At 44.0% G+C, this 12,124-nt stretch overlaps 1 protein-coding gene across 1 annotated transcript in view; it reads right to left on the reverse strand.

Annotated features, from left to right (window-relative positions):
- LOC124803378 (neuronal acetylcholine receptor subunit alpha-7-like) overlaps window positions 1–12,124 on the reverse strand; it is a 615,218-nt gene that overhangs the window by 46,900 nt on the left and 556,194 nt on the right. Inside the window, exon 5 of the mRNA XM_047264566.1 lies at window positions 10,049–10,183. Within this exon, the coding sequence (XP_047120522.1) occupies window positions 10,049–10,183 (135 nt within the window). The remainder of the gene's footprint in view (window positions 1–10,048; window positions 10,184–12,124) is intronic.

Consider the following 12,124-nt stretch of genomic DNA (forward strand, 5'->3'; position numbering starts at 1 on the left):
ACTAGTTTCGACTAACCTACAGGAAGTTTGTGCATTCGGCATTCGACACGAACTTCGCCATCCGAGCGGCTTGTTATGAGGTGGCTATGACTCTCTTGCAATCTCTGGATAAGCAACTGTGAGTATCGGACTTCATCATCCTTGCTGGAACATTTCCACAAGGAGTGAAGCAAAGAAAAGAGCTAACGGAAGCAGAAGCTTATTAAAGCAGCGTGTTGTCGTTCTGTAATAACTCGGCTGTGTAGGAAGGCAGCCTCACCTCGTGAATCCGATTTATCGAGCGGCGTGGCACTTTGTAGTTGTCTGTCACTGGGCGTTGGCACTGCTCTTCCATGCAAAGATAACCTGGTCAAATCCATCTAAACGAAAGTCGGATCCATCAAAGAACACCACAAGCTGCAACCGAGTAGCTATCTGCTACTCTAATCATTTGTAACAAAGGGAAGGGGAGGGGGGTGTAGACTACATTGATAACTGTTTACCTCGCTTACTTGTAGGTTAATTATATTCTGCGATTCTTACTCGACGAAAACTTTGTGATCACTGTCCCATTAACTAGTTGAATGTTTCTTCTGCCAATGCCATAGAACACAGTTTTGTGCTCTTTTTCCCACCGTGTTCATTCCCGTTGCTAGCAACATTTTCCCTGATTTCAGTATAAATAACAAGCGTTCACGTTTGTAATTCGAGAGCTGACTACAGCCGGTTAATACACACATAAAAAAAAATTGCATCACCTAGGTTCCGAGAGTTCCGGAACCTGTACAGAAAATTGGACTAGAGATCAACATAAACATCATTTTCGTCCGTTTTATTACTCACGAAAACCACACATTGAATGTTGTACCCCGATACAGCGAGACCTTCAGAGGTGGTGGTCCAGATTTTGTTCATACCGGTACATCTAATACCCAGTAGGACGTCCTATTGTATTGCTGTATCGCTGTATTCGTCGTGGCATACTATCCACAAGTTCATCACGGCACTGTTGGTCCAGATTGTTCGACTCCTCAACGGCGAGTCGGTGTAGATCCCTCAGAGTGGTTGGTGGGTCACGGCGTCTATAAACACCTCTTTTCAATCCATCCCAGGGATGTTCGATAGAGTTCATGTCCAGAGAACATGCTGGCCACTATAGTCAACCAATGTCGTTATCCTGGAGGAAGTCATTCACAAGATGTGCGCGATGGGGGCGCGAATTGTCGTCCATGAAGACAAATGCCTCGGCAATATATTGCCGATATGGTTGCACTATCGGTCGGAGGATGGCATTCACGTAACGTACAGCTGTTACAGCGTCTTCCATGAGCACCAGTGGCGTACGTCGGCCCCACATACTGCCACCCCAAAACAGCAGGGAACCTCCATCTTGCTGCACTCGCTGGGCAGTGTGTCAAGGCGTTCAGCCTGACCGGGTTGCCTCCAAACGCATCTCTGACGATTGTCTGGTTGAAGGCATATGGGACACTCACCGGTGAAGAGAACGACATGCCAATCCTGAGCGGTCCATTCGGCATGTTTTTGGGCCCATCTGTACTGCGCTCCATGGTGTCGTGGTTGCAAATATGGACCTCGACATGGACGTCGGGAGTAATGATGTGCATCATGCAGCCTACTGCGCACAGTTTGAGTCGTAACACGACGTACTGTGGCTGCACGAAAAGTATTATTTAACTTGGTGGCGTTGCTGTCAGGGTTCCTCCGAGCCGTAATCCGTAGGTAGCGGTCATCCACTGCAGTAGTAGCCCTTGGGCGGCCTGAGCGAGGCATGTCAACGACAGTTCCAAACTCTATCTATCTCCTCCATGTCCAAACGAAATCGCTTCGGTTCACTCTGAGACGCCTGGACACTTCCCTTGTTGAGAGCCCTTCCCGGGACAAAGTAAGAATGGGGACGGGATCGAACTGCGGTATTGACCGTCTAGGCGTAGTTGAACTACAGACAACACGAGCTGTGTACCTCATTCCTGCTTGAATGACTGGAACTGATCGACTGTCGGAACCCCTCCGTCTAATAGGCGCTGCTCATGCATTGTTGTTTACATCTTTGGATGGTTTTAGAGACATCTCTGAACAGTCATTCAGCCATTCCTACGGGGATACTGCTCAATTTTCTTTCATAGTGCTGCAGGATTCGACTCAGTGTATACAATAGAACAGGGATGCTTGAATTTGGCGTCGCACACATTTTATTCGCTTTGTTGTGCAGTTTCATAAAGTACAGTTATTGAATTTAGCTTGGGTATTCTACGTGGAAAATGTAGTTACTAAGTTATCCGACGTAGTTCAATAGTCAGCCACTGCGTTGGCTGTATGACGAGTGCATTCTCGTCGTACAGTGAACACGCAGGTAAGCAGAATATTCCACATCTTTCACGTACGTGCACTGAAAGAACATACAGATTCTGTTTCTTTCCCCTTAGGAAAGTCAGTTGCAGAATTACAGTGTCTTCCAACTACCAGAATGTACACCCTCAGGACGATACGCATTGGATGAGGTGAGACTTAGAAGGCCAGCAATTAGTAGTGGCGGGAGGTTTCACTTGTCTTGCATTCTTTGTTTCCCAAGATATCTTACGCCACGCGAATGAATGTTCAATCAGTCGACCAAATAACAATCGATCAGTGGAAATGCCACTGGACAGTGGACACAATGATATCACTCCTGCTTGAGATCACAGCCCAAAATAGATAAAGATCAAAGGTGAAATTTGTTTCAAAAATCCCTTCCCTCTCCTAATATTCTAAACCATTACGAACGTTTACTGTCAGCTCATCGCACCTTGTGCAGTGTTCAGGATTGAAGTCACTCTTCCGTGCACCTTAATTGTTACATTTTTCGTAAAAGATACAAAATGAAATTTCACACATGGTTGCTAATTTGATAGATCCTTACCCAAATATCTATGTGTACTCCTACCTAGCACTTGGAAAACTCACTTCAGACGAAGAGCAGAAGAAGTGAGGCTGGAGGATTTGTTCCCCAGTGTCCATCACAACAGCTAGGCTAGCGATATGGATAATGTGTTAGAATATAGACATGAGTGATGTCTGTTGTGTCGGACATGTCCAATGGAACAGACACCCACCACTTACATCTATAATTGTATGGGCGCGACGGCTGTTTGATGGAAAAGTTTCAGTGTGGATGCACAATCAACGTCCTTACTCTTATGGTGATCAGCAATCTGCCAATAGGTGGTTAGTGGGCAGGGGTTGTTGCGGTGCGGCGAACGGGAAGTTGGGAATTTGGGTCTGACGGCACACAGTTTCAACTCTCGCTATTGCATCGCCGCAATGCCCTGTACGGCTGGAAGTCACAATTTCCCTGCCTGTTTCCTTTCCATGCCTTCCACACTAGTTACTCATGTAGAATTATTTTGTGATTTGTTGATGACGTATATACATAATCTACATGATATTTGGAGCATTACTGTAGGATTTAATTTTTATTTTAAATCGTTTTTCTGTTTTATTATTATTGTTGTTATTACTGTTACTATTAAGCTGAAAAGATAATAAATTCCTAAACATAATTCCATAATCTTCGTTTATGAACAGAAATATGCATATATACTATGTCTTGCAGGCAGCAGTGTAAATTGATAGCTTACATAAATGTTAAAAATGAATCATCGATCTTCTCTGGCCGTGGTATGCGTGATTCTCCATTCTGATCGACTGTGCGTATCACACAGTCTTACCCGTTATGGCCTTAAGGTTGAAGAACAGCCCACGGAGGCTGCATATGTCCACTCCCTTTTGTGTTCATTAATTTTCGACGATACTTATTTGACAAAGTTTCGTAAATTTATCTGCGTAACGAAAATACACTACTGGAAATTGAAATAAGAACACCGTGAATTCATTGTCCCAGGAAGGGGAAACTTTATTGACACATTCCTGGGGTCAGATACATCACATGATCACACTGACAGAACCACAGGCACATAGACACAGGCAACAGAGCATGCACAATGTCGGCACTAGTACAGTGTATATTCACCTTTCGCAGCAATGCAGGCTGCTATTCTCCCATGGAGACGATCGTAGAGATGCTGGATGTAGTCCTGTGGAACGGCTTGCCATGCCATTTCCACCTGGCGCCTCAGTTGGACCAGCGTTCGTGCTGGACGTGCAGACCGCGTGAGACGACGCTTCATCCAGTCCCAAACATGCTCAATGGGGGACAGATCCGGAGATCTTGCTGGCCAGGGTAGTTGACTTACACCTTCTAGAGCACGTTGGGTGGCACGGGATACATGCGGACGTGCATTGTCCTGTTGGAACAGCAAGTTCCCTTGCCGGTCTAGGAATGGTAGAACGATGGGTTCGATGACGGTTTGGATGTACCGTGCACTATTCAGTGTCCCCTCGACGATCACCAGTGGTGTACGGCCAGTGTAGGAGATCGCTCCCCACACCATGATGCCGGGTGTTGGCCCTGTGTGCCTCGGTCGTATGCAGTCCTGATTGTGGCGCTCACCTGCACGGCGCCAAACACGCATACGACCATCATTGGCACCAAGGCAGAAGCGACTCTCATCGCTGAAGACGACACGTCTCCATTCGTCCCTCCATTCACGCCTGTCGCGACACCACTGGAGGCGGGCTGCACGATGTTGGGGCGTGAGCGGAAGACGGCCTAACGGTGTGCGGGACCGTAGCCCAGCTTCATGGAGACGGTTGCGAATGGTCCTCGCCGATACCCCAGTGTCCCTAATTTGCTGGGAAGTGGCGGTGCGGTCCCCTACGGCACTGCGTAGGATCCTACGGTCTTGGCGTGCATCCGTGCGTCGCTGCGGTCCGGTCCGCCGACCACTGGCGACAACATCGATGTACTGTGGAGACCTCACGCCCCACGTGTTGAGCAATTCGGCGGTACGTCCACCCGGCCTCCCGCATGCCCACTATACGCCCTCGCTCAAAGTCCGTCAACTGCACATACGGTTCACGTCCACGCTGTCGCGGCATGCTACCAGTGTTAAAGACTGCGATGGAGCTCCGTATGCCACGGCAAACTGGCTGACACTGACGGCGGCGGTGCACAAATGCTGAGCAGCTAGCGCCATTCGACGGCCAACACCGCGGTTCCTGGTGTGTCCGCTGTGCCGTGCGTGTGATCATTGCTTGTACAGCCCTCTCGCAGTGTCCGGAGCAAGTATGGTGGGTCTGACACACCGGTGTCAATGTGTTCTTTTTTCCATTTCCAGGAGTGTATCAGCAGCTATACAACCCAACGTTTGCCTGTTCACTTATTATAGGATGTTGGGAGTGGAGAGGAAGGGAGATTATGATCTTATTTGATTCTAATTTTAGAATTTCATTGGTCCACATTAGCGAATCAGGAGGCAGCTTTCGTCATGTGGTCCTGCTGCCGCGGGATCCTGGGCAGTTAAGAAGGATCAGTACGCTGTTTACCTTCCGTTGAAACGTTTGCCATAGCCACGAATTATTGATTTTATCTGAGTGGAATATGGCGCTTATGCTCTTTCAGCTGTATTTATAAGTAGCACCATCTCACGCGCGCTGGTTTAATCTATTCTCCCGACTGACATCATAAACTTCATGTGCGTGTACCGTAGCAACTGCATCTTTGCTGGATTCCGGCGCGTGTTTTAATTTTGCTGCTGTTACGATAAATCAGCTTAATGCCAACTCGACGAAGAAACTGCGTGCTTCCACCAAGCACGGTAACTCCCGGCACGTAGTTGATCCACCTGCTCGTCTGTCACTTGTTCCTTGGGAACATGATTTTATTGATGGATCTTTCGGTCATTTCCTCCCCTGTTCCACTCACAAAAAACGACTGTCTAAAAACTTCCGTACGAGCCCTAATTTCTCGCATCATATCTTCATGGTCGATAAGCGAAATGTACGTTGGCGGCAGTAAAATCGTTCTGCAGCCGGCCTCAAATGCTGGTTCTCTGAATTTGAGCAATGGTGCGTTGCTGAAATAGCATCGTCTTCCGTGTAAGGGTTCCCCCTTGAGTTCATGAGGCACCTCCATAATAATTGTGTGCTGATTGAACATACAGGTAACAAATGTAGCAGCTCGCTTCTGGACTACTTCGATCTCTTCCTTTAACCCGATTTGATGGGGATCACAAACACTCGAACGGTACTCAAGAACGGATCGCATTAGCGTTCCATACGCCGTTTCCTTTATGGATGAGCTACTCTTTCCCAAAATTCTCCCAATAAAACGAAGTCGAGCTTTTGCCATCCCTACTACCAACCTGACGTGCTCATTACATTTCAGATCGCTGCGCAGCGTTGTGCCTGGATATTTAACCGAAGTTATTATGTCTATTTCACATGGGGTCAGATAACGAAAGAATTGTCAGCATTTGCGGAATATTGTGTCGATTTCTCGAACGCTTCCATGAAGAGGTCCGCTGCTAATGGCGAAAGGGGGATCTTCTTGCTACGCCACTTGCCGTTCCACTTGAAAAAATGGCCATCATAGAGCACTGCGCGAGGTAACATATGCTGGAGATAACTAGCCGTTGTAAAACGTTAAACGCTTCCTGCAAGGGTACATTTGTGAACAGCGGAGTCACTTCAAAACTAACAGTCATGTTCGTGTGCGCGATGGACTGTTGCTATATAAGTGCGTGGAAGGGGGATGAATCTTTTACGTACTATGGTCTACTGCCCAGTAGGTTTCGCAATTTTTGTGTTAGATGTTTTGCCAGGTTCTACGTTGACAAATTAATCCCTCATACTATTGTTAGTGGACTGGCCTCTTCATTTGTGTTCCTCACTCCATATATTCTGGGTGCAGTTGTGACTTTGCGAATTACTCTACTGGTTGTGACAAAATCTTTTTTGCTCTTCCTTTCTGATAATCTTAGCTATTAGACCTACATTGTTCCTTATGTATGAGGCATCTGATTAAATGTTGCATTTTGTTCTCATAGTCCTTTGTATTCATATGCACAGATGTGCTGAACTTGTCTGCTTGAATGAAAACGATGCCATGGTTGTTTCCCAGATCTGCAAAGGCTTGTCTTTCGATCTTGGACATATGTGGTTTCTACCACAAGTTGGTACTTGACTTCCTCCGTCTCACATGGGATAGATGTAGTAAACCTTATTCGGAACTGATATCATTTTTAGTTAGCAAACAGAAATTGAATCTCTTGGCAAACCGTCTACAGTGGCATCATTGGCGTTGTCATTGGCAACGCTGACCACTGTTCACGGCAGGTGCGGCCTGACTTTCTCCAGTTACAGACACCCGTGCTCGTTATGGTGGGTAGTGGTAGGTAAGTCTGTCAACTTCCTCCCAATCTGCCGTGTACTTGATTTTTAACGAGAAAGATATAACGGGTTTTTAGGTTGAAATAGAGACTACTGGGCATATATCGGTGCCTTTCACGTAGCAAAACCTTGGTCACACTCACACAAATACACATCTCTGTGTTCGAATTGATACATGATGACAGTTGAAGAAATTTTGATACCACGTCAACCTCCCGTCATCTATCTATGAATGTGTGATCGTTCCTCAGTTCTTAGCGACACAAGTTGTCTGATGTTACCGTGAACTACGTATTTGCCCTCTTTCCGTAAAAAGCGTTTTGTGTTGTAGAAAACGTCATATTTTGCTAGCGATAGATAGACGCTCATACTTACAAGTGATCTTAGTATTAATAAATTCTTGATTTTTTTTATACATTTGATAATGACTTCTGAGGATCTAGGTCCGTTATTAATTTCATATTTTTTCCCTATCAAAACATAATTAAATTCAGATTCTTTTTGACAGAGATAGATTTATGAATGATCAACGAGAGCGAGTATTGTACATGTGCTTCAAGAATAGCATAATAATTACGTATCTCGATACATACGTCTCGTGGAGCGTGGAACGAACTTGTCTGCTTTATACATGTGCATAATATATGGAAAATTTTTATTTACTTTACAACAGCAAATAAAGTGTGCACTAAGTAGCACACAAAGCAGTTTAAATTATTACAATGATGAAAATCTATTGACAAGAATGTCTTCACGGTTTGAAAAATCGAGTGTGACTGTATTGTGTCTAATGTAACTGCTGAGACAGAGGCAGGCAGGCAGCAAATACAGCCAGAGACTGTCATTTAGAGGAGATTGAACGCAATACAGTTACTATGCCTGTATACCAGTGTGCGTGTTTGAGTTCGTGTGCACACTCTGAATAATTTAAAAATGCATCGATATACTCGATTTCACTGAATGTGTCTTAAAATGCATATGTTTGACCCATGTCTTCAGGTCTCTAAGGACAATGTGGGCCACTTTTCAGCGGAAGGAGGAGACAGGCTCTCCCAAAGTCGTCCTAGAAATGTAGCTCCATCAACATCAACAACAATCGCAGGTCGTACTGGAGATTATATTAACGGACTTCTTCATCGACGATCACTTAAACGTAAACGAAAGGCTAAACAAAGTAAATCTGTTTATAATTAATGGCCACATGATACTCCTGCTTTTGGACATTGTGCCCAAAATGACGATTTTACATATGTAGTATTTACACCGAGAAAAAGCGCTCACTTACGGGTGGATTTACAATGAGGAAATTCTTGTTGAAGATGTACCTCGCGTGTGTATTAATTTTGACTGGGAAAGGCCTTGTTCTACGTAAAAAATGAAACTGCTATGGGCAGGTAGAGGAAGCGATACACTGGATCTCTGTAGTAGGCCTACATTACAGCAATCAGAACGTGAACAGTGCTCCTGGAGAGCTAACAACTACCAGGTCCAGTGGAATTAGTTTTTAAGAGAAATCAGTGAAACCGTAGATGTTATATCTTCAGATTAACATCTGGTTCTAATCAAGCCAACTCGCATTGTCTATAGCGCAGGCAACGTGGGGATAACTCTGGTTATTGTATTTATGCTTATGACAAGTAATAACAATAAGTAGAGTTTTGCTCGGTTACATACAGCTACTCAATTTTTTTATGTATAATATTTTGTTGTGAGAAATATAGTGTTTCCTGGAAGCATAATAGGTTATGTTAATATTTGTATAACTTTCAAGTACAGAATTTCGATTTTACTTTTTGTTTACTAGAGTTGGCGTGTGTCTGGTGGTTTTTTTTTAAGCACTATTGGACTACAGGCTGCATGTCACAATCGCACGGATCTTGCTATTGGGTTAACTGAGGGAACCTGGGAACTGCAGAGGGTGACAGTGGAGTAGAATGTTAGGGTAGGAAGAGTAGGGCGGATGTCTGTTTTTATCTCATTGTGGTAGCGGTGATATACTTGTATTAGATGTTATGAATGTGCGGAGTAGGTAAATTCAATCTTGAATATCATTTGTGATCTTTGTATCTAATATTAACGTTTCTGGTCGAAGCCAAAATATATTTATAGTTGCACGTACTATATTTCAATTCATAGATCACTAAACTTCTGGGTATATCGACATGTCATAATATACTAAATGTCCAGCGGTGTTGCGACGGCCGTCCTCAGGCCGAAGAGTCGGATATTTAGTATTTTAACATTCAAGTATAATAACATGACGCGGCAGACTACCTTGAAGGATTTTAATGAGGTCATTAGCAGCACAAACCTACATATTCGTATCCCTCAATTATTTTACTCATCCTTCTTCTTTGTTACTGTTTTCAGTTTCTTTCAGAGTGCGAAAGGATGTGTCATCTCACATTAAACTGTTGCTTAATTCACTGTTAAAGACTTAAATACAACTGGTTATCAAGGAGGTTTGCCAGTGCTAATAAACAGAAATAGACATGTTAATTGGTATATAAAGTCTTTAGTATTATAGGGGTACAGATACCATTGGCTTAGTTGAAACAGGAAGCCTAATGTTTAAACAGTGTTATTCCAAGACTTACTGATTAAAAAATGACGTAACTACTTAGTTGGACAGTAATGTCATAGAAAGTCATTTACTAATTTAATGAAAGCTTTGACGTTCGATTCTACATGAAATATTAGCGGGGAAGCCAGTAATTTTGTTTTTGGATGGTAGTAAGTGTAGAGCAGAACTATAAGAAGGGATTTCCTACAAAGTACTTACTTATGAGTGGCGTCTTTTCTGTCGGAGGCAGGCTCTCTCTTATAGTCATGAGGAACACCGTCATCGATAGCAGAGCGCTAATTCCCAGTGTAACTTTCTCTCCTGATTCCGAAGGAACGTAGAAAACCAAAAGCGCTGAAATAAAAAGCAGTTTACTTTTACACTGTGCAAATTTTTTACACAGATCATGAATCTGTTGTTTCATTGTATACTAAAAGAAGTTGTTTAGGAAGGGTGTTTTGATATTCTAATTTGTTTTCAAGTATCATAGAATTTTGGTGAAAAACTTTGTCGACGTATTCAGAGATTAATTAAAACAACTATAACTTGTAGACAGCATCTAGTTTCAGTAGATGAAACATTTCAGAATGGCCTCCAATAATTATCTAAATGTAAAATGAATGAATAAGTTAGTTTCGACTCAAACAAAATCCTACAGAGTGCCGGTGCTAAGCTACAGCTGACTTGATTGGTTACCATTTATCCGTGTGATGGCTTTCCTCTGTGGGTCTTTAGTGTGCTGTCCGCATATTTAGATTTGTACAAATTGTCTCGCACTGGCACATAATACAGAATGAATTGTTAAAGTTCCCTTTAAACATAATTGTGCAATCTCGTGTTGAATTTACGATAGTGTGAAGTATTGTTGTAACTTTTCCAGTGCTCGGGGACTAATGATTAGTGAGCGGGCATCTTGTAATGAGTATTAACGGTAGACTAGCTCTAGAAATAATTTTACTACACTGCTCAACAGAAGTTCGGAATAGTGTCGTTAAATGAAATTTACGATACCAAAGGTCTCATTGACAGGGGCACTTCATACATTATCCAGTTACAGCTTCCTTACTAGAGGGTGTTTACTACTTGCATGCTTTGTGGCCGTTTCCCAGTCATATAAACATACCGCTGCCGGAGCGACACGTCGCGAGCAGTCCAGTAGCAACAACAGCTTCATTCAGATTGTGTTCAGCACTGCAGTAACATGGCACGTAGAGGCATACAACACTTTGATAGAGCAGGATAGGGGCTTTACTTTCAGCAGGTCACATACACCAAGATGTTGCCGATCAGTTACATGTCACTCAAAGTGTGGTGTCTAAGATGTGGATAAAGTACAGAGAGACGGGAAGTGTGAACATAGTCCTCGTAGTGTCGTCCTCGTATGACAACACCAATCCAGAATCGTTTCCTCCAACTGTCGGCTCGCAGGCTCCCAACATCAACTGCCAGAAATATTGCAGAGGACTTCTCCCAGACAACAGAGATTCGTATCTCAGACCAAACAGTGCGTAGAAAACTGCATCAGGATGGTCTTCATTCCAGAAGACGAATGAGAAATTTTGCACTGAACCAAATGAACCGACGCAATCGAAGTACTGGGCTCTTGCACATCAACTTGGACCTTGCATTATGGAGTAATGTCATGTTTGCTGACGAGACCAGGATTGGTTTGCAACGGATACTAGTCGTGTTAGGGTTTGGAAAAGTGCTAGACGACACCAGGAGGAGTTGAGGAAGTCTATCCTTTTGCATGTGGAAGTGACGTTCTGGGCGGCAGACTCCTCTAACACCCATCTACGCCAATTTGACTGCTCCCCAATGCCTCGAACAAACGATTGTAAAGTCCTGTAGACGTGAAGTCGGTGACAAATTCATCCTGATCGATGGAAATGCAACGTCGCGGAACCTTCAAAGATGGAACATCAACCAAACGCATTGGCCAGTACAGTCCACAGACATGAGTGGAACAGAGCAGCAACGGGACGTGTTCCACCTATATTCAGAACATCACTGAAGCTGCCATTGAGATCCAGAACATGCCTAGCAGAATGGAGGAAGTCACCCGTGTGTAGGGAGGACATACTCACTTCTAAAACTGATAATCATTATCATGAGATGAAGATTTTAATCGCAAGTTGTCCTTCAAACAACCTGTCAAAACTCTGATCCTGTGTGGCGGACAGACAACGCACTTGATATTGTGTTTCCGAAGAGTTCTTCCAATTTTCGCTGGCACTTTCCACATAAGGTATGAGCATTGCTGCAAAAGGTGTGTCTACTTCCTCTCGTGCAATA

The sequence above is a fragment of the Schistocerca piceifrons genome, chromosome 1 (assembly GCF_021461385.2).
Source record: "Schistocerca piceifrons isolate TAMUIC-IGC-003096 chromosome 1, iqSchPice1.1, whole genome shotgun sequence".
Taxonomy (NCBI): domain Eukaryota; kingdom Metazoa; phylum Arthropoda; class Insecta; order Orthoptera; family Acrididae; genus Schistocerca; species Schistocerca piceifrons.